The 27,855-nt window shown below is 61.7% G+C and overlaps 2 protein-coding genes across 8 annotated transcripts in view; both read right to left on the bottom strand.

The window, feature by feature from the left end:
- RIPOR1 (RHO family interacting cell polarization regulator 1) overlaps nt 1-17,863 on the bottom strand; it is a 32,602-nt gene extending 14,739 nt beyond the window's left edge. For 2 of the 7 annotated variants that reach the window (XM_086758307.1, XM_086758305.1), the window contains exon 1: nt 8,675-8,790. In XM_086758307.1, the coding sequence (XP_086614433.1) occupies nt 8,675-8,753 (79 nt within the window). In that variant the 5' untranslated portion in view covers nt 8,754-8,790. Of the gene's footprint in view, nt 1-342; nt 545-2,874; nt 3,132-7,394; nt 7,524-8,674; nt 8,791-13,484; nt 13,640-16,758; nt 16,992-17,761 lie in introns of those variants that run through there. The other 5 variants (XM_086758309.1, XM_086758311.1, XM_086758308.1 and 2 more) reach the window with 5 other exon arrangements.
- Nucleotides 17,864-21,600: 3,737 nt separating this feature from the next.
- On the bottom strand, nt 21,601-26,871 carry LOC104476133 (uncharacterized). The gene is made up of 6 exons (XM_086757989.1): nt 26,711-26,871; nt 24,543-24,594; nt 23,517-23,707; nt 23,005-23,163; nt 22,605-22,715; nt 21,601-21,880 (listed from the first exon to the last, which is right to left on the bottom strand). Exons 1-6 carry the CDS (start codon nt 26,855-26,857, stop codon nt 21,767-21,769), a joined length of 774 nt encoding a protein of 257 aa, XP_086614115.1. The 5' UTR covers nt 26,858-26,871; the 3' UTR covers nt 21,601-21,766.
- Nucleotides 26,872-27,855: the final 984 nt, after the last annotated feature.

The following is a 27,855-nucleotide window of genomic DNA, read 5'->3' as shown; positions in this document are numbered from 1 at the left end:
CCTGACATTACCAAGATAAGAGGTACCTGGTACCGCAGCGGCACAGCCAGCCCCGGTGGGAAGCAGGGCCTGGGGCACGCTTGGAAGGGGCCACCGGCCGCTGCATCTCGCCCAGGGCGCTGAGCCCCGCTCCAGGCTTACCGGGAGCCCAGCACTGGGCAGAGCACTGGCACCCTCATGGCCCGGCCACAGGCTGAGCCCCAAGCACATCCCTCCCTCTCCTAAGGAGCCACAGAGGTCCTGCCCAAAAGGTCCTGCCCCACATGTCCCGTCCCTGCCAGCCCCCTGCCCTTAATTAGGGCTTTGGTGCTAACGAAGCTGCCTCCCGACCAAGCTTTTCACCTCGCCGTGCCTGCACCGCAGACCGCCTGCAGCTCTCCTGTCGTAGAAAACGCAATCCTGGGAGTCCGTCCGTCCGTCCGACACAGCCAACGCTGCCCGCAGACAGCAGCCGAGAGGGCAGAGCAGCCAGATGTGAGCAGCCAGGTGGGGCTGGGGGTGCTGGAGCCCACCCCGGGGCTCTCCGGCCCGGCCACCAGCTCCTCTCTCCGCCTTGCGCTCTGGAGATGATTGGGATCCCAAGAATGCTGGTCTGAGCGGCGGAGGGGGCAGTCCGACCGGCTGGGTTGGTCCCAGCTGGTTTCTGTTTCCGACACTCAGACACCAGCCTCAGGTCGCTCTGGCGGGTTTATCAACACTGCCCGGGTCGGAGACGCCCCAAACTGGCGCCCCCCGCGCCCCCAGCCCCACAGCCCTGGCAGCTGCGGGTGCTCTGACCACCATCTCCAGTAATGTCACTCACTGGAAGCCAGCATCACCCGGGGTGGCTGACCCAGCGCCCTCCAGCACCCCTGACCCCGGGAAGCGGCACCCACAGCCACCCAAGGGGCTGGCAGGGCTGGGCTGTGGTCCCCACGCCGATGGCACTGCGGCCACCTCTCCAGGAACAGCAGGGTACCGGTGTCCCCAACGAGGGCACGGTGTGGTGACCACAGGCCGGTTCATCCTGCCCACAGCGTCTGTGGAAGCAGGGGGTCCTGCCACCCCCCACACCAGCGGCATGACGCCCCGGCACCCTTGGGTGAGCGTTCCTTGGGTGCGTGGCAGGGACGACCTCGGGAGCCTGCGAACCCAGGCCGCTGGCACGGCTCCCTCCCACCCAGCCGTTGCATCCTTGTTTGCACAGCTGCGTCCCCGCTGCCCTAACCCAGGCGCGTACCCCGGCCCCCCGGCAGCCCCTTCCGGCCCTGGGGCGGCCCTTGGCCGGCTCCCAGCGTGGGCTGGAGCAGCTCTTCCCTCCCATCACCCCTCGTCCCTCCTGGCCGCAGAGGACGGGAGCATCCGGCGACAAACGCCATGCTGCCTTGGTCACAGGGAGCCTGGGAGCCACCTTTTCACTGACCTCCGTCACGCTCTGCCTCTCCTCCAGGCAGGCAGGACCCCCCGCTGCCCGCCCCCCGCACCGGGTGAGAAGGGGGATTGGGATTTTTTGGGAGTCAGATGAGTCAGTGAACGGCATCCCGGTGACTCAGCCGGGAAAGAAACTCCTGGCCATAAGGTCACGGCCCCCACCAGAGCAAGGGGATGGTGGCCTGGGTGCTGCAGGCAGGGGGCTGGATGGGTGCTGGATGCTCTTGGCCCCGTGGCGGTGGGGCCACGGCGGCGGTGTCCGCCCTCACGGCTGCGGAAGGCCGCCTGGCTCCTTGGGCCAAGTGGGAGGGCGGCAGGAAAGGGAAGGAGCTGCGAATGGGAAGAATTGGAGGAAGTGCTTATTTACCCCACGGAGTATCCCCGAGGAAGGGCAGGGCACGACGCAGGCAGACACAGCCAGCTCCCCGGCGGGGGCTCTCAGCCTCCCACCCACCACCCATCCCGCAGGCTCCCAGTCTGCAGCTGGAGGGGGATGCAAGCCCCAAACTGGGACCCTGGGAGGAGGCCACTGTTGGGACCGGGGGGTTCACCAGAGCCTGGCTGAGCTCAAGATTAACCTGTTTTCTAGAACCACCTAGTTTCTGAGAACCAGCCCAGGACCACTCTGGTCCCAGTGAAGGTCGGACCCCACGACCAAAGGCACCCACCAAGCACCCAGCCGGGATCCCCATGGCTTTGGAGGCCTGGGGGCCGTAGCTCACCCCCATGCTCTGCCAGATGGGACTGCAGCCCGACCAGGGGCACCAGATCCTGCTCCCCGGTGGGCTGTGACTCCTCTCAGAGGTGCTAAGCAGAAGACGGGGCTCTGGTATGATCCTGCTGGGGTGGGCATAACCTTGCGAAGGTCCCACATGCTACCTTTCCCCCACCTGCTCATCTCCAGGATGCTCTGCTGGGTACCAGCAGCTTCCCCCCAAATCCTATCCAGGCAACTTGGTCCCCGTATGTGACAGCAGCCCCAGGAGGGCCCCCCCCGGGGCCGCGGTGCCCAACGCAGAGCCAGGCTCTGTTTGTCCTCATCAGCATAGCCACACACAAAACCTGGGGGCATGAGGGGGAGAAAATCAGTTTGCTGAGGAAAGCTGTGCTGCTGTGGCATGGACGGCACATCGCCTGGGAGCGGTGGGCAGCCGGGGCCCCTCTTCTGCCTTGAGATGCCAAGCTTGGGGTCCCAGTGTGGACAGCAGCAAGGCTGGGCAGCCAGCGGGTCCTATCCTGCCACAGACACCCCATCCCGACACCCCGTTGCCGCATGCCACAGTGACAACCACGTCCCTAGCAGGTGGAGGTACCCACGTCCCTGGTGCCCCGGCAGGGGAAAGCCGCTCGCCCAAAAAAAGCCCCCTGCGAGCCCAGCCACATCACCCTGGGAGGCTCAAACAGCTGGGGGTCCCCAATTAACGGCGTTTGCCGGGGAGCTCTGGTGCCGCCAGCGCTCGGTACCTTTTGGTTCGCCGTTCATGGTGGGCTGCGGCAGCACGTCCCTGTTGGGCTGGGGTCGGTGGCACGGGCGGAGCGGGAGGCTGTTGCTCTCTCATGCCGTCCGTCCGTCCGCCCATCCGCGGGGGCCGAGGCCCTGAGGGCTCCCCTCGGGCAGCAGTCTCCTCCCACGCTTCCCCTGCACAAGGGCTGACATCACTGCCCAGCGCTGCAGCCCCCGCCATGACTCAAGGGCTGGGGACAAGTGGACGCGGAGGACAGAAGGACGCCCATTCCCCTCGGAAGGAGGGGATCCCACCAGCACCGGCTACCCCAGGAGCAGGGATGGCACGGCATGGTCCCCGTCCTTCCCTCCCCCCATCACCCCTGGGGAAACTGAGGCACGGGCGCAGGGGAGGGGACCACACTGCAGGTCACCGCGGTGCAAACTGTCCCCCAGCCCCTCTCCAGGTTCCTTCAAAGCGAGGGCAGCCTGCGCTGGGCACCGCAGCATCCCCCGCTGCCGTGCCACCCTCATGCCAGCCAGCCCCCGGCAAGACTGCTCCCCTCGGAGCCCCGCTTCCCTCCCAGGCCCCGAGCCAGGGAGCAAAGACGGCCCTGCCGAATGCACCGCTGGCCCCAGCCTGGTGTCGGTCCCTGCTCCGGGGCAGGGGGATGCTGCGGGCACAGCCCCTCGCCCCCATCCCTGCCGGCTTTGCTGTGGGCAGGCACAAAGCCGTGGGCAGAGCGGGCAGCCGACGCTCACGCCACTGCGGGCAGCGGTCCCTGCTGCTCGCTTCTGCACTGCTTTAAAAAAATATATATATACAGATACAGACATAAAGCTGCCATGGCTTTGCGGTGGGCCTCCCACGGCTGAACAGCAGGCAGGGGCACAGGGAGTCCCGTGGGCACCCTGCAACACCCCGCAGCTGCTGGGAAAAGGCTTTTCTTGCCCAGATGCCCCTACTTGCGTCGTCTGGGTCTCCAAAGCCTCAGAGGGGCTGGCTTCAGCCAGGGCTTCCTCTCAGGGCTCCTGAAAGATGCTGGGGGCCATCCCCATGTGGGAACCAAGGATGCCCTGCTCCCCACAGGGGGTCCAGCTGCCACAGGGCAGTGAGGCAAACCCACCTGCTCTCCATGGCAGCCCTAGCAGCACCTCCCAGCCCCACAACTCCCTGTTTAGGGCACAGGGATGCCCTAAATAACCAGGGGACTCTGTGGCAGAGATGTCACCCCACTCCAGCACTGCAGGTCCCTGCACTGGTCCTGGGGTACCCAGGCCTGGCACCCCCCATCTAGGTCCGATGGAGGAGGCTGGAGCAGCCAGCTCCATCCAGGCTGGGATGGGCTGCCATCACCACGTCACCGGGGCAGGAAGAGACACCTCCCTCCCAGGCTCCTTTCCTGTTTGCTGCTGCTTTTAGAGCGAGGTCAGGCCAGGTTTGGGAGGAAAAGCATTGGGGCAGAGTCTTGGGGTGGGTGCTCACAGAGGTGGGGTGCTGCCAGACGTGGTTCACCCCCTCCCTAAGGGTGAGCCAGTTGTGGGGCCACTTCCCCAGCCCAGAGCTGGTCCCCTCCTTGCTGGTCCCTGTGCAGGACGGAGCCAGCACGGCACAGGGGACAAGCGTATGGGGCTCCCTTGTAGGGTGGCACAGCTCCCCTGCCATGGGCACGCAGGCATGTGGCCCCGGAGCCAGCCACGGCCAGGCTTGGTGAGCTGGAGCTTGCAGCGGTGCCACCAAAGAGCGCCGCGTCCCAGGACACCTTCTTGTCCTGGTGCCCAGGTGGGTGCACAGCCCCAGCCCCACTGGGAGAGCAGCTGGGGGAAGAGCTGGTGAGACTGGGCTGGGCCCAAGGAGCGTCTGGGGAAAAAACATCCCAGCACTGGCAAGCAGAGGCGTCTTGTCACCCACCTCGCCTGCAACCTCCGTGCCAGTGTCACTGCAGCCCAGCACACCGCAAAGCACGGTGTGGGGGGACCCATCTCCACCCCACCCGGTCGGGATGCGTCCCCTGGCTCTCCCCACCGACAGGCAGAGTCCCAACCCGGTGGCTGCCATGGGCAGGGGGCCACTGCCTGGCTTTTCACCCCTTGTGGCTTCTCCTCCGGGGAAAGCGTGGCTCCCGGCACCGCGCCGGGACTGACCAGCCTTCTGCAAAGCCTCCGCCGTGCTGGCAGCCATGTGAAGCCGGTGCCCGGCACACGGCCAGGCAACGCGCCCGCAGTGACGGCCCATGCCAGCTCATTTGTTCTCATTAAAGGTTAATAAGAAAGCCAGGCTAAAGCTGCTGGGAGCTGCTGGAGAGGTGTTCCTGGTGCCATGCAGAGTGAAGGGACGTCCAGGCTTCCCTACCAGGGGGGTCACAGCCAGGCTGTGCCGCTTGCGGGGACCCTGCCTGCGGCCCTGTAAAAGGGCTGTGAGGCACCCGAAGTGCAGGCAAGCGCACGGCACAGCACCATCCTGGGCATCACCGATGGGGACACCGCTGGGAGCTGGCAGGAGGTGGGGGACCTGCATCCAAAAGATGGCAGAGGACGCCGGAGGACACGGGCACGCGGCATCAGCCACCTCCTCTGAGCAGCTCGTGGCACCCTGATCGGCACTCAGCGGGGCATGCCAGCTCAGGGACACCTTGCCAAGGGAGGGCAGAGGAAGGGCATGAGCTGAGCCAACACTGCCAGGCCCGGGCAGTAATTGAGTTAAATTAACCTCTGTCCCTGCCCTGGCCGGGAACAGGGAGCAGGCGCAGGAAAGGGGACAGCCCCACAGCTGCTGGTCACCTCCCTCAGCCCAGGGGACTTCTCTGGACGATCACCACCCCAGCTTGGCACAAACAGCCAGGGCAGCTGCCTCCACCCCTCCTACGCAGCAGGGACGTGGGCATAACATCCCAACTGCACCCTTTTTTGGGGGTGTCCCTGTCATGCTCTCCTCTTGCCAAGCCTGGGGAGCTGCCCCCAGCATCCTGACCTCAACCACAACAGCTGAACATACAAACAAACCCCTCTCCATGGGCAGCTGTGCTCAGACACACGTGTGCAGCCATGACCAGTCCACGCGCAGGCAGAAGAAAACTCCAGACACCCCAGGAGGACATTCCCACTTCCCTGCCCTCGGTGCAATATAGAACCGACATTCCACAGGAGAGCATCTGTGGGATGCTGAGCCTTGGGGAGGTCCCCCAGCTGCTCCCTGCCGGCCCCAGGACCACCAGCACCGAGGCTGTGCCCACCCAGCATCACCCAGCCCCCGGAGAAGCCACCAGCCTCAGGAGCACACTTCTCTGGTGGCACCAGCACCAAAGGCCAAGGTGATGAAGAAGCTACTTTAGGCTGTTCCTAAGCGCTCCCCAGACACGGACACCCTCGCATGGCTGGGAACGTCACCACAGCTGGAAACGCGGCACCAAAGGGCACACACCAGCCTCTGCGGGTAGAAGGCACCACTGGCCAAAAGATGCTGGGGAGATGAGGGCCAGCACGTAGACACCAGCCTGGTGAGGGGCCAAAGAGCTCCTGGTCATGGGGAGACCTAGGAGAGGGTGGGAGGTGACAGTTCTGGCAAAGAGACTCCCCGTCACGGTTTGAAGCAGAACCACGGCGGGTGACCAAGTGACTGGTGGCCAGGCAAAAAGCCTGTCCTGGCCTGGGAAAGCCCAGTCCCAGCGCTGCAGGTGGTCACCACGGGGCTACAGCTGACCCCTCTGACTTCATATATTGCAGAAACCAACAAAGCCAGCTCCACAAAAATCCTGGCAACCCAACACCGCAGATCAGATGCAAGGCTTTTTCTGCAGGGTGGCTGCCCCGAGGGCTCGGGAAGGACCAGCCCTTGTGCCAAGCTGGGTGCTACCCACAGCCAGGCCAGCACCAGTGCCGCTTGGCAGCATCGCTTGCCCGAGGGGCCTGGCACCCTGCGTCCAGGGGCCGCAGAAGACTCAAGTCCTCCCCCCTCGCTTCCTCGCATCGTCCCCACACGGCAGCAAAAATAGAAGCGATAAAAATGTCAGTCCTATAAATAACCCCAAAGCATGAGGCGGGGAGCTCGTCCCAGCCCAGCAGTGGCCTCAACCCACGCAAAGCCAGGGCTTGGTCTGCCTTCGTCGTCCCCTGGGGACCCCAAGTGCCAGCTCCCTGCCCGCGACAGGTCTCCCAGGTCCTGTCCTTGAAGTCAGAGCCATGGCAGGAGCTCCGAGATGCCTGTTTGGCTTTAGCCACCACTTCAGGCTGGAGCCCAGCACGGTGGCATCCTCAGGGGACCTCCCCAAGCCCCTGCCCAGCTCTTCTCGGGGTACCAGCAGGCACCGGACGATGCCCACCCCAGGCACCCCACAGCAACCCAGACAGCAAATTCTTGGGTACAGAAGGAGCGCTGGGCAGCAGCCTCAGGCAGGGTTTGGGGAGAGACACCCCCTCACTGTCCCCGCTGCAGATCAGCAGTTATCCCCCGGTTGCACCCCAACACCCACCTCACCAGCCGCCCACCCTGGCGTCCCCCATCCCTGCCCTGCCCACCGCCGCCCGCATCCCCATGCTCAACCCCATCACGGCGTGTCCTCCACGGGGACCTGGCCACCACCGTGCCAGCTCCCACCGCTGCTCCTCTCCGCCCGGGGGTCCGCAGCGGTGCATCGGGGACCTCCAGCAGCCGAAAGCTCGCAGCAGCCACCAACTGCCAGCCCTGCGCTGCCTGATTTTGCGCAGCGTCATAGCCTCACGCCCCAGCCCTGCCCGGGGGACGCAGCAAGGTTGCTCCTCAGCCACTGGCCAGGAGATAGGTCCTTGGCCAACATGGGATTTATAGGAAGGCCAGGACATGCCGCTGGCCTCCGTAATCTCCTCTGGTAATCTGGAAAGGGTAAAACCCACTGAGGCCGTTTGCGGAGGGCCGGAGGCGTGGCAGGGAAGGAGTTAACGGTGCGAGGCCTTCCCGAGCACTTCTTGGCAGGCTGGGGAGGGCTGGGAGATAGGAGGATCGGGCCAGCAACAAAGCCAGATCTGTCTCATTAATTCCTCCGAGCATTCCTCCCTCCGTCACCCAGGAGGAGGAGGAGGAGGCAGCACCCAGCTGACACCGGGCACCCAGGTCCCTTGGGAGTACCCCCCACCCCGGGGTCCTGCTTGGGCGCAAGGGGTTTGGGGGGGGGGGGGGAGGAGATGGGTGCAGCCTCTGCTCCGGGACCTATGGCTCCGGGGTCCCCTGGCGCTCGGGGCGGCCCCTATACGGGCGCGGGCAGCTGCCCCCTCGCCTCCCGTACCCCTGCCCGCCTGTCCCGAGGGAGACGGGGCCGGACACGGCTCCTCCGCGGAGTAAAGCAAGCGGTGCCGTCCCAAGCCCGGCGGTGCCATCCCAAGCCCGGCAGCCAAACAGCGGCCGGAGGAGCTCACGCACCCCTGACAGGGGCTGGGGTGGGGACCGGGTGGCTTTAGGGGAGTCCTCGCCCCGACGTCCCACCGTCGGGCGTTCCCACGGTCCCGGCCCTGCGGCAGGGTGCGGAACAGCCCTCCGAACTGCAGGGCGATCGGGTGGAGGAGCGAAGCCCCTCAGCTGCCTTGTCGCCGTCCCCACCCTCCCCGCCACCCCTGAGCACCCCCCTGCGCAGTTTTGGGTGCCCGCCTCGGGGCTGGGCGGCGGGCGACGGACGAGGCCGTGGGCAGGCGGTGGCACGCGGGCGCCGTGTCCCCCCCCCCCCACCCCTCACCTCTGGGTGTAGCCCCGCTAAAGCCACCAACCCCGCTCCCCTTTTGTCCCCCCTCGTGACCGGCCTCACCCCGTGGGGGGCAAGGCGGCCCAGGGCGCGAGGTGCCGGTGGCACTCACATGTCCCGGGAGAGGCGAGGGACGAGGCGCGTGGCGAGAGCGGGCCTGGCTCGCTGCATCCCCTTTGTTCCACTCCCATGGACGGGTAGCAAGCAGGGAGTTCGTGCAGGCTCTTGGCAGAGCCCACCCCGGCTCTCTCCATGGAAACGCGGGAGCCATGTGATTTCGGCAGGAAACCACGGCGCAGCCAGCGCCAATGGCGGCTGCATGGCCGGGAGCGCCTCCCTCCCCGCCGCCGCCACCGCCATCACCGCCACCACCGTGGCCACCACTGCCATCGCCACCACTGCCACCACGGCCCTGCGGGGGTCCCATCCCCACCGACCCAGCCCCCCGCCGCATCGGCATCCCCCCGGGGCTCTGCCGACCCCACCGAGAGCCGCAGTGAGCTGCCTGCGCCCCATTCCCAGCCCTGCCCGCGCAGGCAGCCAGCAGCCCCCTTGCCCCGGGGGAGGTGGGAGCAGCCGGGCTTGCACGGCCCCTGGCTGCTTGCCCTCCTGCAGGCACACAGCACCCGCAGCCTCTCCTTGCCAGGAAAGCAAACGGCTGGAGCCCCCCCCCCCCCAAGGATCATGACAGCCCCCCCGCACTCCCCCGTGAGTTTCAGGTCTCCCTGAAAGACCCTGAGTGTGTCGCACAGCCCACCGACGGCAGAGACAGCACCTCTGGGCGGTGAAGTGACGTGACCAAGGCTGTGCGGTTAGGCAGTGGCAGAGGCATCCTTGCTCCCAGCTCTCTGGTACCCAGCGCCTCATGCTGCCTTCCCCTCCCACCCCAACACCTCCCAAATCTGAGAGGGAAAAGCAGGAGCTGTGCTCAGACTTCTGCTGAACAGCAAGTCCACCCTGCGAGAGCAAAGTACGGGCACCGAACCATGTTCCCCATCCCCACCAGCTTCCAGCCTCCGCAGGGAAGGAGCAGAGGAGTGCTCCCCGCGTCCCCAGTAAAGGACAGGCTGATGCCACAGTTACACAGCGCTGGCTTCCTCATGGAGCGTCACGGCTGCCCTGGATCGGACCCTGCCCTGCCAGTCCAGGTCCTAAACCCTGGCAGCTCTGAACATCCCCGGAGTGCTGGGTGGAGGGGAGGGAGGAAGCCGCGCTTCCCCAGTACCACGGCAGGATGCACCCTGCTCCTCTCCTTTCTCGCAAGCCCACCGTTCTCCTACCTGTCCTAGATCATATCGAATCGACCCAGTTTTAAATGGGACCGATGCCTTTGTGGCCCCGGTGAGACATCCTCCATGCAAGGGCAAGACAACGCAGCGCTCTAGCCAGCCTTGTGATGCAAAAGCACTAATTAGACCATCGCCACGTTGCTGGGCTCAGTGGAGCAGGGCAACATCGGTGACAAGGAAATCATTGCACCTGGGGCCGCACCGAGGAACAAAGCGTTGCTGCCAAGGACACTTGGCAAGAACCGGGGCGTCCCAGCTCCCAGCCCATCCCTCCAGGCTGGCCTGGTTACATGGAAGGAGAAGCTCTGCAAAGATGAGAGAGAGGACAGCAGGTCCCACGGCCACCAGGGAAAAGCCAGGCCAAAGGGCCAACACAGACAGGCAGAGAGGACACGTGGATCCATCAAGCCAGCTGGTTGATCAATCCACACACATCCTGGTGCCACGTGGTCCCTGTCCCGCTAGGATGGCCCACCACGTGCCTGGCATGGTCAGCACCACCATGCCACAATTCATCACTTGATCCAGCATCCTACCTGGATCAGGTTGGGGGCTGGATCCCACCCACGCCCTCTGGATGGCATCACCACCTTGCCCACCCTAAAAAGCTCTCCAAGAGCAGCCGGGTGTAGCTGCATAGTCAGAGGGGTGAGGTTAGCTGGGGGAAGGCAGGAAACCTCCCCTGCTAACCAGGCTCAGCAGGTCGTATGGACATTCAAAGGGTAAGTAGAGGAGCACTGCTGAGCAATCGGGACTCCACCAACATCCCTACCAGGGCTCCTCCTGAAAAAACAGGGGGTAAGCTGACCCCACGGAGCACTCAAAGGCAGCTCTCGGTGCACAGAGTGCTTGTGTAACCATCATCATGCTCGCCAGCCCCTCCAGCAACGCCAGCTTCAGGCCAGCACTTCGGCCCACCAACACGCCATCTCTGCAGGCTTTCTGCCAACCTGCCAGACCAGCCGCCACACCAGCAAGGTGGCCTGGGGGACTCAGTCAGCACCCGCAACTGGCACAATCCGGCAAAACGGGCGCCTGGGAGCACCCACCCACCCCTGCTCTGCGCAGGTGCATCTGATCCTCCTCGTGCCCCCCGCCTGGCTCGGGGGGCTGCCTGACACCCACCACAGCTTGTCTGGGCTCACCCACCCCAACTGAAGACCGCCAAGCTGGTCCTACCCACTCCCTCGCAGTAAGGTGGGTCTTCAGATACTGAGCATTTAGGTGGGATGGGATGGGATGGGATGGGATGGGATGGGATGGGATGGGATGGGATGGGATGGGATGGGATATTTTCAGTTGGAAGGGAACTACAATGATCATCTAGTCCAAGTACCTGACCACTTCAGGGCTGACCAAAAGTTAAAGCATGTCCAAATGACTCTTAAACACTGACAGTCTTGGGAGACCGGCCACCTCTCCAGGAAGCCCATTCCAGGGTTTGACCACCCTCTTGGTAAAGATTTGGGGTGCCTGGAGGTGGACTGACCAACATCACCACATTTCCTGTACCTACCCACCACCATCGCAAGGTAGAACACCGTTCCCAGCGTCTCCGGAATGGGGAGCAGCTGTATCGCTGGAGAGGGGAGCGCAGGGAGGCTGGGGCCAGCAGCACTGCCTGCAGCGCTCCCCCCTCAGCCACACGCCTGCCTGCCCTGCCAGACCGGGTACGGTGAGCTCAACGCTCCTCCTGCCAAGGTTGGGGCTGGCATACCGCTCGGGCTGTTCCAGGTCAGCGGGAGCTCGCTCGGCGCAGACCAGTTTTGCAAACAAAAGCAAGGACAAGCTCGGTACCTGAGTGCCCCCAGCACCCCCTTGCCTGCCTGCTCCCCAAAACACCCCTCCTTGGTTTTAAGGAGGGATGGTGCCCACTGGCATGCAGGGGTTAACCTTGGCATGGATACGGATACTCCTGGATGCTGGCCACTGGAGGAGGCTTCCTGGGAGTCCCTGCCCTGGCTGGGAAGCTGGGTGCTGGTGCAGGCAGGAGTTCCTGAGCGCAAGGGCACCCTGTCTGAGCACCGGCCAGCATCACCCAGCTTCTCCCAGCTTCCAATGCATCTTCCAGGATTGCACCTTGCCAGGGCGTGGTGAGCCAGGACCACTCTAAGCACGTTCCCCTCTCCCTGGCAGCATCAGCAACCGGCTGAGCCAGTTGCCCGCATCTGCCCACCACGACACAGAGAAAGGGCTGAGCCATCGGCAGACCCCCACGCTGTGGGGTCTCTGCCCAAATTGCTCTTCTCGCTGCGGGCTGGGCCGGCAGCCACGTCTTCCTCTCCTGTCTCTCCGGAGGGCAGGAGGCCAGCTCTTGGCTACGGGCCTGCCTCCCTCCGCAGCCTCCCTGGAGCTGCTGCGTGCTCAGCATTCCTGCTCAGCGTTGGAGCAAGGCAGTATGCGCAGGCTGGAGCTCCAAGCCTTGCGCCGGGACAGCCGCGCGTGCTGAGCACACTCAGAGCCCAGCCATCATCCCCAAGAGCAGTGGAGGTGCCTTGGCAGAGCGTGCCGCAAGCCTGGAGCTGAGCATCCCGGCATCCCCACACTGGGCTCCTCATCCCTCCAGCTGCGCAGTTTTAGGGAACAAGACCTGGGAAAAAGCGAAGGCAGCCAGGGCGGTACTGGTGCAGTGTGAGTGATGTGAGCTGCTGACTCCAGCTGACTCACCGGGGCCCGGCCACGCTCGGGAACTGGCCAGCAGCAGGGAAAGGCTGTGCCAGCAGCTCCGCTGGAAACCCTTCCCAGCACGCTTGGGGCCAGTGCGCAGCAGCAGCCGACTGCGGCGCAGCCCCGACCCAGCCCATTCCTCTCCGTGGGGCTGAGCTGCCTGTCCCAGCACTTTGCCAGCCCCCAGGGCCAGGAAAAGGGAGGTGAGGACATCCCTGCTTGGTGTTGGCTGGTGCTGGGTGCCAGTCAGCTGGCCCAGACTCTCTGGTCGACAAGCAGGCACCCAAGCCAGAACATCCAGACTACAGCTGCATCAGCTTCAGCCCCAGCATGGTCCAAGGAGGGCAAGGAGCTGCAGAAGGACACCACGGGTTAGTCCAGACTCTTCAGCCAGCTGTCCCCTCTCCTAACTCCCTTCTCCATCCCAGGAAGGTGGCAGGTAGCATCTCCAAGCCCAGCCCCAGCTCAACTTAGGACGCTGGCTGTCCCCTGGGAACACATCAACTCCGGCAAGCAGGCAGCCGTCCCCACCTCAGCCTGGTAGGAACCATCTCAAGCACACCCCGGAGGAATCACTCCAAAAGTATTCATGATTCACAAGATTCCTGCAGCCCCTCAGGGACTGTCCGGCACCGAGCAGGAAAGCTGAGATCATGGACAAGCCCAGCAACCAGCGCGGCTCAGCGCACATGGCTGGCGGCGGGGAGGCCGGCAGGGTCACCAGCAGCCTGGAGATTCGGCATCGCACCAGGCAAAGCTCAGCCCATTGAGTCGGCTGCTGCGGGAATAACTTGCCCCGGAGCTGGCCCAGGCCAGGCACGCCGGTGCCGTAGGGGATGCAAGAGAAAAAGCCAACTCGGAGCACGAGGTGGCTTTGGCAGGGCTGAATTTGCAAATTTGGCAGGGCTGTTGCAAATGCATGCAAATACAGTCCTCCCCGAGCGGCGCAGGGAACCCCACATGTACCTTCATCCGCTCCGCGGTGGTCCTGGGTACCACCGAGGCGGGGTCCCCGTCCCCTCGTGACAGCACCCGCTGCACCCAAAAGCACGGAGCGGTCCCGTGCGGGGCAGCCAGCGGGCGCCCACGTTGGTCTCCCAGAGCGCGAAAGCCTGCAGCAAGCACCAGCCCTGGTCCCTTCCCTCCAAAGAAAACAACAAAGAAAATGCTGGGATGGGGATTAAGGAAATGAAACCGGCTGTGCCGGGTAAGCAAGGATAGGAAGTGGCTGTAATCATCTCCTGTCCCCGCTGGCCTGCAGCTCTCCCAGCCCGGATCCTGCAGCGAGGCACACATAAACCCGAAGGGAAATCACGTGCTGGAGAGTGCGTCGGACAGCCGGGATGTTTCCAAGCCATCCCTGCTCCTGGGATGGGAAAAGGCACCTGGAAAGCCCCCACGGTCGCAAGCCTGCCACTTCCACGCTCACTCCATCCCTGGGGAAGAGAGGAGGCAGGGACCCCTCCTGACGGCACGAGCTGCACTCTGCTCCTGAAGCTGGCACCACGAGATGGAGCCAGGAGCTTTACCCTCACCCCGCACCTCTTCTGCCTGCCCTGAGCTGCTGGTCTCCATTGGTCCCCGCTGGGAAGGGTTTCCCTGGAGGAAAGCGATGGCAGCCAAACAGGGGTAAAACTGGTTGCCAAAAGCCACCGGTGGGGCAGGGGTAGCAAAAAATCCTGATAGCACTGATCCTGCCGCACTCTCCCCACCCAAGCGATGCTCTCCTGCGCCTTGGGATGGGGTGGGAGCATCCCGATTCTGGCTCCCCCCGGGCCAAGCCCCCTCTGACATGCCTCTAACACACATGTGGACACCACCAGCCCTGGGCCGAGGCTCCAGCTGGTCTCTCCTTTATCTGTCACATGCCCCGGCGCGCCGAGGCCGGCTCTGTTGACGTGTGCGAGTCTCATATTCTCCTGCCGGGAATGAGTCAGGCTTCCCTCCAACACCCGGCCGGGGCGGCAGCGTCAGGGCCCCGGCGCTGCTGTCACCAGCTGGCGTTGGCCTCCGGGACACCAGGCTGGGGGAACGGCTGGAAAGGGTTTGCGCAGCCCTCTGCTCTCCATCCCGCTCCGAGCCATCTGCAGCGGCACGGAAGGCGCTGGAGGCTGGAGCTCGCTGCCAGGAAGCTCTCCCTGGCTCGGCTCCACCAGGCCGGCTTCCTTCCCCTCCACCCCACAAGCACGTCATGGCTCAGTGTGGGGAGGGGAGGTCAAGCCCCACAAGTCCCTAGCCCCTCGCAGAGGGTCTAGGGTGGGTGGGATGGGCAGGGTGCTGTTGAGGAACCCCCATTTCTGCAAAGCCTTGGGGTGCTGGGTCATCTCCTGGGGTGCCAGCTCACCGGAGAGGGAGGTCCTGTGGATTTGGGACCATGGGGGACAGAGCTGGAGCCCAAAGGGGAAGCCAGCCCTCTTTCCGTGCCATCCCAGGAGCTGGTGCTGCCAGCCAAGCCGGCACTGGACTCGTGGGGTGGTGCGATGGGTGCCAGCCACACGCCACCATCACCACCCTGCCCCTGCGCAGTTTCCCCAGTGGGAACCAGTGGTCTGTACCCATGAGAGCGTCCCCAGCTGAGCCGCAGTGAGGGCAGCATCCCTGGCCCTGCTCAGGGGGGACAGCAGACACCCCCAGCACATCCCAGCCTCATCCCAGTCCCCCTCCTTTCTGCTCCTTCTTCCCTATGTATCTCTCCAGAGAGAGGCCTTTTCCCTTTGCTTCCAACTTTCCCAGAGTGGGAAAAGAGCCTCCAGGCTCCTTTTCGGATCCCCCCCATCTCGGTCCCCCTCGCTGTGCCCAGGGCTGGGAGCGGGCTGGCTCCGTGTGAGCACAATAACAAGGAGTGTGTTGGAGCCGTTGGGAAGGAGCGATGTTCCCGGATGGTATGCAGCCCTGACAGCACTGGCTCTGCTTTAAAGGGTAACTTTATCCTGTAATAACAAACAAGAGGAGCCAAGTTCCTCCCCAGCGTCACTTCCCTGGCTCCGAGGAGAGGGACACCAGGGAGCTCATCGAAACGAGCTTGGATCCTTGTTCCTGCCATCACTGGGGCTCAGTCCTCTCCCTTAGAGCCAACAAGGGGGGAAGGATGCCCCAGGGGAGCAGGGCTGGCAGCTGTGGGGCAATCCTGGCCATGCTGCTCTGCGTCCCCAGCAAAGGCTGGGACACAAACCACGCGGCTGGAGAGGACAGGATGGCACCCTGCTGGTCCCCAGGGACCAGGGACCTGCTGGTCTCCAGGGACACCCCTGAAGACCCTGTGGCACTCACCAGGGTTTGCACAGATGCATCTGGGTGGTGACGTGCTGGGGACCGCGGGATGCACAGCAGGGACGACCCCTCCAGTGAGACCCATCCTGCTCCAGGGCTGAGCCGCTAAGCAGCAGGACGCCTGTCCCAGCCCACGGCAAGCCCTGGGCAGCTTCACTCCATCCGCCACCCCCGCAGCCCCCCGTGCACGCTCACAGCGCCAGACTGGCACGCCAGCAGCTCGGTGAGGAGCAGCCTCCCTGGAACTTGTTCTGCAACAGCTGGAAATTCAGGCACAACTGGTGTCGGGGGACGGGCAGGGAGAGGCTGACCTGCACCAAACACCCCAGCAGGACCCTTCAAAGCAGGACTGGGTCCTACGGCCAAGGACCCACTCCGGCAGCGTCACCCTTTGTGCAGGCACCACTGGGCGCAAAGGCGTGGGCAGAAGCCCAGCCTTGGGAGAGAGGGAGGGCGAGCATCTCGCTGCAGCCCACGCTCGCACACTCCCGTGCTGGGTTCAGGTGACAGCACGGCTTGCACAGCTCCCAAACAGGTTTTGTTTTGGTTTTTGTTTTTTTTTTTTTTGGAAGATCCACATTTGTGGCTGTGCCAGGTCGCCCAGGGCATGGAGCAGGCTGGCGCAGCCGAACCGCTGGTTTATGCTGGGGGTGCACGTGAGGCACCAGGGCACGCAACGGGCACGTCAACATAGGTGATGTATTTGCCGGAGAGCGTGAAGCATCTCTGCATCACCCCAGCAGGCTCAGCGGCTGGGCGACCTACCTCTGCTCCTGCATGGACATCGATGCTCACGATGCTGGCTGCAGTGGCCAGCGCTGGGAGGACGCAGCCCCAGCCTGTGCTGGCAGGACACTGAGGTCCCCTCCCTGCCAGACAAGAAGCAGGGGACAATTTGCCCAAGTTCAGTTGCACGGGAGGAAGACAATCTGGAGAAGGTTGCTGAGATGTCCATCTGATTTCCACTTACCCAGGCAGTGGTAGGTAGCACCTCTGGAGACCCTGGGGTTCAGTTAAACCTTCACTTGTCAAACGAAGCTGGTGAAGTGCTACAATTTTCTTCCCTGAGATGGATTTCTTCCAAACCCTTTATTAGGTATTTGGGTTAAATCTGTGCAAAGCTGGTAAAACTGCTGCCTCCATGGCGTCCTCCTAGCAGACTGAGTAGGCTTCCCGAGGAAGCACCAGGCAGGATCTGACCAGCTAAAGGGGGAAAGAGAGAGCAAGGAGGGAATCATCGGCATGGAGAGCCTTCAGGACCTTCTCCCCGCACTGACAGGTGGCAATGCCAGCGTCCACCCTTCGCAAGGGTGGCTGTGGGAGACAACATGGCTTGGGGGAGACCCGCTGAGGGGTGCTGCTGGTCCCCAAGGAGGTAAAGCCTGCAGCCGGCTGCCGGTGCCAAACCAAACCGTCCTCCCAGGGCAGCCGTGGAGCCTTCCCGGCTCTGCGCGACGGGAACGGAGAGCAGCAGACCAGGCAGCAGCGGGTTAAAAGCTCGAGGTGGGACTTGGTGAGCCGCTTCCTCCCCACTAACAATAACACAGCAGAGGGAGAAGGGATGCAAGGGGGCTCTGCAGGGTCAGATAGCGATGGAGCAACCCTGGCCCCGCAGCTGCGGCAGTGCTGGAGGAAGCCTCAGCACATTATCTGCTGGCCACACTCAGCTTCCTTGGGCTGCAGGGACCAGGACGTGCTTCCTCCTGAGCCACGTTTCTCATGCACCCAGGCTGGGTCCCGGTGCTTTGATGGCTGCCCTGAGCCCCTGCACCCTCCCAGCGTTGCACCCCTCCAAGAGCTGCAAGTGCCCAGACGATCCAGCCTTCCCAGCAGCAGTCCACCCACCGCTGGTGGCTCTGGAAATGGTCACCCGGGGCTCTAACCCACAGGACCGCAGTGCACCTGGCACGGAGATGTCCCCACCGTGACCATCCTGGTGCCCCGTCCCCCCATGCCGTGGCCAGTGCCCGCACCTTGGCAGAATGAAGAGCTGTTTTGGCTGGAAGAAACCTCCTCCTGAGGGGATCTCCAGGTCCCAGCTGAGGTCCCTGCAGTTCTGGTTGCCTCTGCTCCCAGTCCTCCCCTGGCCAGTGAAGGTTCTGCTGCACCTGGAGCTGCTGCGACCGGCAGCCCCAGCCACACTGGCCAGTCTTCTGCTGGTGTCCCAGCGCTTCCTCGTGTGCTGGCTGTTTGTGACCTGCCTCCTGCCTACCGCTCCACCTCCGCAGCTGCATCCGTGTCACAGGAACAGCCTTTTTCCGTTCCCGGTCTCCTCTTCTGCCCCTCTCCTCCTTTGCCTTTCACAGGGGCTCTGCCTGCTGCTCTTCGCCCCACCTTGGCGTAGGAGGTTGCCTCTCAGAATGGGTCTTCCCTTGATCCTGGCAAGTCCTGCCAGGACTCCCCGTGTCCTCCCCACTCCTGTCCCAGCCCATGGACATGTCTGACCCCAGCCTCTGGTGCAAAGAGTTTTTGCCAGTGGCTGTTGATCTGAAAGGCAGCAGCTGATGGAAATACGGGCCTTTCCCACCACTGAAGTCAATCCCTGGAACCTGGAGAGCTGCTGGGCTCCCTAGAGCAGAGAATGTTTGCCCCCCAAATGCTCCTAAGGCTCCACAGGGGCTCGGGGAGGCAGTCTGAGCTGCTCTGGGTGACAACCTCCGCACCCATGGTCCCTGGAAGTCCCCAGACGTGTTCCCATGCCCTTGTGCAGCCCCTGTGTGAAGGGTCCCTGAGGAGTTGCCCAGATTTCCCTACTGCTGAACCTGGTGGCCTCCTGCGGCAATGCACTGGTCCAGCTGGCACCTGTCCCCCAGCTCCCGAATAGAGATGGATCAGCTGCTAAAAGCACCATCCTTGCTCTGTCCCAGCTTGCCCAAGGAGGTGCCAGATGGCCAGGTGGAGCTGGCACCCCATGTGTCTCCTGGGGCCCCGTGCTGCAGCCCAGTGAAAGGACTCAGGGCATGGCGTGCAGGGCTGGACGTTGTCACCACGGTGGGCAGGGGGACGCTGAGATCTGACACTGCCCAGAGCCGGGAGATAAGCCTGACACAAAGGGTAAAGCTGGCAAAAGGGAGTAAATGAGGCAGGAAACATCAGGCAGGAGAGGAAACGGGGAGATAATCAGCTGCGTGAGCACAAACACCCGGAACTTGTGCAAAGGAAAAGCCGATAGCGCTTGGTAAGCATTTGGGCAGGAAAACTTGCCCATCTGGCCCCTCATTGAGGCTTCTCAAGGAACACGTGCCCTGGAGCATCTTAAGGTGTTCAGGCACCCCTGGCCACCAAGTTACCAGTGCCTGGCATGAGGCTTGTTTTGGGGAAGGATGGGCTCCTGGGGAGCATCTGGCCTGACATGTGACGGCAAAGCACTCACCAAGGGTCATTCCCAGTTGCAGAGGTCCTAGCAGGGTCGTACTGCCTCAGTATCTGGTTAGCTTGAAAAATGGGATCGACTGACCTGCTGCCACTTGGCTCTGCACAGCAGTTAGCGTGCTGTCCCAGCATCTGAAGGCAAGAGCGCTGTGCTGGGCTTCCTACGGGCTGATGCTCGTGATGCTTCAACATCCAGCAGCCCCTCAAAGTTTGTTCCCATCCCCAGCACCAAGGCTTCTAGTAATGCCAGAGTGGACTTCACCTGCAGAGCTCCTCTTCCCACCACTTTTGGCAGACCTGGGCCACACAGGACCACCCACCTCCTGGGTGACCTGCCCACACTGTGATGTCCCAGGGGGCGAGGGATCCTCACAGATTTGTCAGCCTCCCAAGCTCAGCCAAAACCTCACTGCAACAGCATGTGGGTAACCATCCTGTGTCACTGCCACTAGAGACCATCAGCCAAGCTGATGGAGCTTGTCCCAGCACCTCCCAAACCTCCCATGTTCCCAAGGGAGCAGCTGCATCCATCTTGTGGGGCTGGCAATGATGACGGTGGGGTCCCTGATGTAGCTCATCTCCCAGGATCCAGCCCATGGCATGGGCCAGAAGGGAGGAACATGGAGACAGACGGGCATGGAGCCAGCCCACGGTGACTGGCCAGGCTCCAGCCAGCTTGTGTGGGGCAGCTGGGGCAGGAGGACTTCTGCCAAGGGGCAGGAAGGGCGCTTGGTGGAGGCTTGGCCGTGTCTCTGAGCCAGTGCTGGGCTAGCACAGCCCTACAGCTGCAGGATCACAGAGCTGACAAATGCCCAGGGAGGTGCCCAGGTGCCACAGATATGAGCTGGGAAAGAAAAGAGCAAAGCCAGGCGAGCATTTGCAAGGGAAAAATCAGGTGGCTGGGAAGAGCCCAGATGGTTCAGAGCTTCCCCAAAGATGAAGCAGCCCTCAGCTGGGGCAGTGGCATCACTCCCGGTCCCCAGCATGGCTCTGTTGGTTTGGGCAGATGCTGAGGGCAGGAGGAGAAAGCCAAGGCCAGCGTCTCCATGCCAGGGAGCACCCACGCAGCAGCAGGTGCCTCACGTGGGTACGGCTCCCCGCAGCGTCTCCTGAGGGCCTTGGGAAGCACAGCACGGGCTTGAAAACATGCGTGTCAGCCTGGGCATGGAGAAGACAGCCAGATTCAAACAGCCTGAGGGCTTGGCCTCCTTTGGCACAGCCAAGTGGGGGCTGGCATCAGCCCCGTGCCAGGGATGAGGCAGCGGAGCCCCAGCTTTGGAAGAGAAGTGGGAGCTGTCCCTTTTCCCGGCCTTTGGAAAATCTCTGCTAACAAAATGCCACTGGTTTGGCAGGAACCAGAGCTGGAGAGGAAAAAAAACTCACCGGTGCCTGTGACTCATCAGGCTGCAGGTGCCAGAGCTTGCTGGAGCTTGCTGGGGCACAGCTCACCTCGGTGGGGCAAAGACATGGCCCCAGCCCAGGAATCTGCCCCGATATTCTGTCTACCAGGGGGGGATGAAGCCTCAGGTTGGGGGGACAATAGCTTTTGTGCTCCTGGTTGGGAAATGGGGGGGCTCCTGTGCAGAGCAGTGCATGGCCTCAAGATTCCCAGCAAAGCTGGTGCTGCCAGGCAAGCCCCCGTTTCAGGGGAGAGGCACAACCCCCAAAAAAGACCAGGGACAGAGGTGCTTCAGCTGATCCTCCAGATGAGAAAGAGGAGGTGGTGGCCTCTGAGAGAAGGAGCAGTGGGTTTGCCACTCCTGCAAGGCAGGTTGCTCTACTCTGAGACTAGGCATGGTTTTGAAGGACCCTCAGCTCCTTTTCCCTATATCCCCCCCAGGAGAAGCTCTTTCCAGAAATGGCAGAACTCTCCCAGGAAAACCCGACCCACCTCAAAGTCCTTTTCTTTGGGGGTGTTACCAACTCCTGGGCAAATTCACACAGCCCAGGGCTGTCAATCCATGCAGAAGCCCAGAGGTTCTCAGCCTCTCCATCTCACAGAGGTGCTGTTCCCATGCTGCGCTCCCCCATGGGAATGAGTTTCTCCCACCCAGGGGTACCATGCCCAGTTGACACTCCACTGGGAAGGGCTGCTCTGGGATGGCAGAAGTGGACTGTCGTGCTACTGGTCCTCCCATTCCAGCTCCGAGGAGGCTCCCAAGGACATCGTGTCCAGCACAAAGTTTCCCCAAGAAATCTGTAGCAGAGACACCATGCTTTGGGTGGAAGCCTGGCAGAGAGCAGGCAAACTGGGTCAGCAGCCAGGGAGGACGGCAGGGCTTTGGGCGGGTTACGTGCACCCCCAGGACCACCCTCCATCCGGGAGCAGCGGAAGGCAAGGCAGGCAGACTGCTACAACACTGGCTTATTTTCTGCAGGGGCCAGCTCCAGCCCAAGGCAGAGTCTCAGCGGGGACGCTGCAGCTGGGAGAAGGCACAGGTACTAATTGACTTTCTTTATTAGCGACATGAAGGCAGGGATCACAGGCTGCCCTGCACACCCAGTGGAGTCCCAAGTAGCTCCCTTGCAGGCTGAGCATCCCGGTGCTCCAGGGCACCTGGAGAGTCCCCTGGCACTGCGGGGTCCCTCGCAGGGACAGAGAGCGGTCACCAAGGGATTGCTTTACCTTCCCAGTTGAGCAAGGTTCCGTTGTGTTTCTCAGAGAGGATGGACAGTACAGACAGCAGCCCCCGCACACTTGTGTCCACCGTCAGGTCAGCCTGAAACAAGCACAAGTGAGAAGCAGGACCGAGACCCCACTGTCATTCCTGGCCGTCCACCAGCACCCGCTCAGCTCGTGCACGTTGGCAGCAAGGCTCCTTCCACGCGGACCGAGCAGAGAGCCACGGGAGGTGGGATGGCTCTGTTAGGTGGGAGGATGGTTGGGTATCTGCATGCTCACTGATGGCTGGGATGGAGGTGGCTTGGGCTGGGAAGCCAGCTACAGGCTTACACCAAAAGAACACGTAAAAGATCCCAGCTGCAAGTGGGATTCTATGTACAGCCTTCTCAAAACTCCAGAGTTGTAGGGACCAGCAACACCCCAAATCAGCGATCCCGCAGGATAAGGGGAGACCTCCTGGGCCCGCAGATTTCTAAGGAAGGGGGTGCAGAGTGGGATGGTGCTGCTCCTCTCCTCCCTGCTCTGTCAGATTCAGGTTCTCTGCACATCTCCAGCTTGCACAAAGCCTTTTTTCCCCCCTCCATGAACACTCCTCCTGCTCACCCCGAACATAGCTAATGCTATTTCCCGGGCAGAACTCACATGTTCTGTAGTGGCTCAGCACAGACGTGGGCAACTCGCAGCCTGAGAGGCAACTCATTCTCACACGGATCCCTCCTTCCGAGAGCCATCTCAGCTGCCTGAGGCACCTCCCGTGCCGCTGCAAGTGTCCCACCCACAGGCTTGGATCCCCTCCCTTGACCCACTCAGCTGGAACCCACCTCCTGGCTGCCCATGTCAGTTTTCACCCAGCCGGGGTGAAGTGCCACGCAGAGGATCCCAGCTTTCCCGTAGGTCAGAGCCTGGCACTTGGTGAGCATGTTGAGGGCAGCCTGGGGGAGGAAGGAAGCATCAGCCACGGGCAGTAGAAAGCTCCATGCGCCAGACTCTTCTCCCATTGCTGCCTTGCAACAGGGGAGAAAAAGCAACACCAAGTCTTCAAGAGATAGTGAGCGTGTCCCCTCGGTGGGCAGCAGCTGGGCACAGAGACACCCAGGGAGCTCAGGCAGTGATCAGCACAGACCAGTCCCTCCATTTCATGATTTTAGGTGCTGTCCTGGCAGAGGACAGCTCTGACTCCCACCGAGCTCAGGAGTGCAGGCAGGTCCCCAGTCTCCATACCTTGCTGCAGCGGTAGGAGATGACAGGCTTGAAGAAGGTCGCAGGAGTTTTCTCGATAGACCCCAGGATGGTGGAGATGTTGATGATGGCTGCCTTGTTGCAACTCAGTCCCTTTTCTGCACTCTCCTGGGCAGCCTTCTTCAACAGGGGCAGGAACGCCTAGGGAGAAGCGACCTTGTGGTATGCCAGTGCCTCGAGCCAGCCCCACTGATGGCAACTGCAACCCTACGGCAGGGAGGATGAAGAGGAACAGTGGGAAGCCAAGAGAGCCCAGGTGTTTTGCTGCAGCGGCCCTGCCTGCTCCCAGTTAGCCCAGTACAATGCAAGGGGGGCTACAGAGGGCTTGGGCTGGGAGGAGAGGCCCTAGCACTGCCCCCTCCCTCCCACAGCCCTGGGAAACCTGGTAAAGCCCTCCGAGATCTCCATTGTGTCCACAGACAGCCCGGGCTACCCTCAAGGTGGGCTGAATTCCCCCTCCATGGTGAGCTCCATCCCCAGAGCTTCATCCATACCTGGGCCATCAGCAGCGGCCCCACTGTATCGGTCTTGTACGTCCTTATCATCTCATCAGCATCTACCGTCTCCAGCGAGGCTGTCGGGTTGTAGATGCCAGCATTGTTTATCAGCAGGTTCAAGCCCCTGCCGTTCAGCTTCCCCTCCACGATCTTTGCTGCATCGGTGATAGATGAGGGATTCGCAACATCTGCAGTAGAAGAGAGCAGGGTCTGAGAGCCATGGGGTCCACCCTGGGGAGAAGAGGGAAGTGAAGACGCTGAGGAACAGCTCTGCATCCCGCCCTGGGTGGCCTTCCATCTGCGGGCACCAGATGGAGCTGTGAAGCCAACTTAGAGCACCTCGGCACCCCACAAGCCCCAGCTCATCCTAAAATTGCCTCCTCCGCCATGTTCAGGGTGCCCCACTACCAGCAGCTGAAGGACCCTGCCCCGGGGCAGCCCACCGGGCAAAGCCACTCTGGGGACAGCCCCGTGGTGACAAAGCCCCGTGCTGTGTCAGGCAGCAGCAGCCACGGCCTCTCATCAGGGACAAAGTCCATCCCTGAGCAGGCTCTGGAGAACCCAGGGCAGCCTTTTGGGGAATGATCCCCGTGGGGGCTGTGCTGGGACCTGCTGTGGGATGGCTCTGCAAGGTCCTGCAGCTCCTGCCTGGCCTCTGGGCCGATTGCACAGCATTTCCACGCGAGATGCCTTCCTGGTCTCATCTGGGACTCAGGATCAAGGCAACTCAGTTGCATGGCAGAGCAAAGACATAGCTACTCAGCTGGGGGAGCTGGAGGCCACCCAGGATGGGTCTCAAGAACCTCCTGGTTCTGTGGCCACAGGGCAAGGAGACTCCAGGGAGCAGGGTACTGAGGCTGAGACAGGTCTGGAGAACCTGGGCTTTTGGCAGCAGGACTTGAAGCAGCTCTGAAGAACTGGTTCCCCATGGAAAGCCTGAAGACAGGGAGGGAGGGAAGGAGAAACAGGGCAAGCGTGGCCAGTAGCCACAAATTTACCAGCTCAGAGGCAGATCGCACCTACCCAGCTTCACAAGAAACAGGTTTGGGTGTTTGGATGTCAGATCCCTCAGCTCCTACAAAAAGAGACATGGAAACAATCAGCGTGAGGCAGAGGCCATGCCAAACATCATCCCAGGGTACCAGCAGTGATGCACCCTGAGGGAAACATCTTCCAGATGTTACTCAGCGCTTGTGAATGGCCGGACTGGGGACCTGCCTAGGTGGTCAGGCTTCTTCTAGGCTCACAAAGTAGCATGCATGTCCTCAGAGATCGACATGGCCACAACTGCAGGATGCTATGGCCACTCTCCCAAAGGCTGCCAGGTCTACATGCACACCAAGCCAGAGCTACAGCAAAGGAGAACAGCAAACAATTAAGGACCAGCTCACCCAGGAAACAATGCAAACTGGGCAGGGATACAGCCAGAAGTGTCTCCCAGAGACTGCTGGAAGTGTGACGGAGGAATGGCTGTGAGTGCCAACATCAGACTTGACCTTTGGGGAAGTCACATCTGGACTCATATAGCCCAGTCGCAGGATTCACTCTGCTCTGGACACGATGTCTCACCCACTCAAGTGAAATGAACCACTTTGCACATTGTTATTGATTAATTTCACCAAACACAGAGGATTCAGAAGCCCTTTCCAAAAAGGTAACGTTCAATTTCACAGTTCCTAGCAGCTCTTTGCTCTGAGCCTTCTTCAACTATAGCAGTTTTTAGACAACAGAAACCAAAACAAAGTTCAATGTGTCCAAAATGATGGCTTTTAGAACTAAAACCTTCTTACAAACAAGCCCACAGAAAACGCTACAGGAGGAACACAAGTTGGTGGCTTCTTGTGAGGGGACCTGTCCTACCAAAGTGGAGCAGGAGAGCTGCCGGCACTGGCTGCAGTCTACCTCTGAGCTTCCCCACCAGACCTCACGTTCCCTCATTCCCCCTGGGCACAGGAAATGATGAAAAATCCATCTAAATGGTTTGTGACAGCCAAAAGACATTTCTCCTCTTCTGTTTTGCCCAGCTCCTGGCCTCTACAGCCTCACACCATCCCAACGTGGGTTCAGCCCCACCCACCCCAACATCTGATCCAGGCACAAAGGGGCAGGAGGAGCAACATGGTTCCTGCGGTGGCACCAGCCCGACATAGGGTCACTCTGTTCATGGTTTCCTGTGGTCGTGGACTTCAGCAAGAACATCATGAAGATGCTGCCCTCACCCTACACGGTCAGAGAGAGCTTAGAGAAGCATCCCATGGTGGAGAGCGATGTGCATGGACCATCTTGGGGGGAAACCAGCTCCAGTCCAGCCCTGCAAAAAGTCCCTCTGATCTCCTCATTGCCAGAGACCAGCAAGTTGTTGGTGGGAAGAATGGGCCAAAAATAAGAGCCCTGAGCTAGGTTTGACCCAGCTAACTCAGGCACTGAGAAGAGCTGGGCATCCCTGGGCTGGCAGCAGGGTGGATTCTCGCTGCACTGGGATCACCCCGAGCCGGACTAACACTGGCAGCAAGCACACCAAGAGCATCTCAAGGACTTTCTAAAGTGTGATCTGTGCACACAGCCAGGGTGTGAGAAGATGCAGCAAACAAATACCCTGCCGGTGTTTCAGTGGGTCACAGTAAGGGGAGGCAAACTAAAGCTGGGCCTAAGGAAAAGCTGAAGTCTGGTCATGCTTTGCTCTTGTGATTTCCTGCTGAAGCAACACGTGTGAGCTCTCCCATTTCAGTGAAGCAGAAAGCAGGGGAAGGAGAATGCCGTGGCTCCACAGGCCACCAGTTAAACTCCCAGATTTTGCAGAGACCAGTAACATGTCGCAGAACCAGCCAGAGCAGCTTCCCTGCAATTCACACTGGCTCAGCCAGCCACAACCAGCGAGCCTGACCCCGCTCCGACCCGACTCTGTACGAGCCAGCGTCCTGCTCACAGGCGAAACCTTGGCGCGGGCGAGCCAGCTGGGGTGCAGCCAATGGCGGCCTCAAACAGTCCGGCGGCGCGGTCCGAAGGCTGGCGCGGCGAACCTTCAGAGGACCTTCACACCTGGCAGGGCACGGCGTGGACGCCAGATCCCCTGCAACCGCAGCGCGTCGTCCGTGTCGCTGAAGCGACGTGCAAGTCAGCAGCGCATAAGCGGTGGGATCTGCCGGCACCCATGGGTGCTGCCTGCCCCCAGCCCCCCGCCCCGCACTGACCTGGGCCCTGGGCCCCTCGGGGTCCCGGCAGGTCGCGAAGATCCAGGCGGGCGGCCTGGGTGTCCCCAGCAGCTGTCTGACCAGCTCCAGGCCGATGCCGCGGTTGGAACCGGTCAGCAGCACCGTCAGCTCCCGCAGCGCCGCCATCGCCGCCCGCCCCGGGGCGGGACCGGCCCCGCACCGCCCCCGCCACCGGCAGCCAGGGCTCTGCCTGCGCGGTTTTTTTTCTTCCCTTCCGGTATTCAGCGCAAACACACCACCCGCATCCCCCGCCCCAGTATCCCTGCGGGGACAAGCGACGGCTCCCAGAGCGATGCTTTGGGGGGGATGGGGGAGGGACCCCCATCTCTTCCCCAGGCTGGGGTGCAGGGGAAAGGAGGCTTACAGCATCTCCAGAGTGGGGTCTTCAGCACCTCTGGCACAGCAATGCGATTTTTCCCTGTTGCAGTTTAGCCCCGGACACTACAAAGTTTTTTGCTCCCCCTCCCCAGCAGGATGGGGAGAGAACTGGGGGGAAAAAAAAGGAAAACTCGTGGGTTGAGATGAAGACAGTTTACTAGAACAGCAAAGGAAAATGACAACAGTAACAAAATATAGGGACACTAAAATACACAAAATCAACAACGCACAATTTCTCACTACCCAACACCCCAGTGACTGGCACAGCCCATCCCAAGCAGCGATTACAGAAAACTGAGCAGCAAGCAAAGGACTAAGAGTGAGAGAGAGAGAGATGCCCCCCAGCCAGTCCCCACTTACATACTGAGCACGACATTTACGGGATGAAATACTCTTTTTGGCCAGTTTGGGTCAACTGTCCTGGCTGCATCCCTCCCAGCTTCCTGCACCTTAGGAGGACGGGGGAAGCCGGACAGTGTCCTTGGTCTCTTTAGCAACAACTCATCACATCAGTGTATTATCAACATCCCTCACCTACCAAATCCCATACTAAATCCAAAACACAACAGCTACTGAGAGGAAAAGTAGCTTTATCACAACCAAAACCAGGACATTCCCCTCAATAGAAGTGGGGTGGGGGGAACCTAAAATCCCACCATTGACCCAATTTATCAAGGAGGCACCAATTCCTTCCCAGATGCTCTTTATTGCCTGCCCAGAAACACACCTGAGTTGGCTCTCTCTCT

The sequence above is a fragment of the Chlamydotis macqueenii genome, chromosome 13, assembly GCF_036417535.1.
Source record: "Chlamydotis macqueenii isolate bChlMac1 chromosome 13, bChlMac1.mat, whole genome shotgun sequence".
In the NCBI taxonomy this organism is placed as follows: Eukaryota; Metazoa; Chordata; class Aves; order Otidiformes; family Otididae; genus Chlamydotis; species Chlamydotis macqueenii.
The sequence above is the reverse complement of the archived record's forward strand: the minus strand, read 5'-3'. Positions and strand labels throughout refer to the sequence as shown.

Coding starts and splice junctions, on each gene's coding strand:
- LOC104476133 (XM_086757989.1), bottom strand. CDS start 26,857: ATGGCGGCGCTGCGGGAGCTGACGGTGCTGCTGACCGGTTCCAACCGC. Junction 24,595..26,710: donor CCGAGGGGCCCAGGGCCCAG/GTCAGTGCGGGG, acceptor CTCTTTTTGTAG/GAGCTGAGGGATCTGACATC. Junction 22,716..23,004: donor TCTCCTACCGCTGCAGCAAG/GTATGGAGACTG, acceptor TTCCTCCCCCAG/GCTGCCCTCAACATGCTCAC.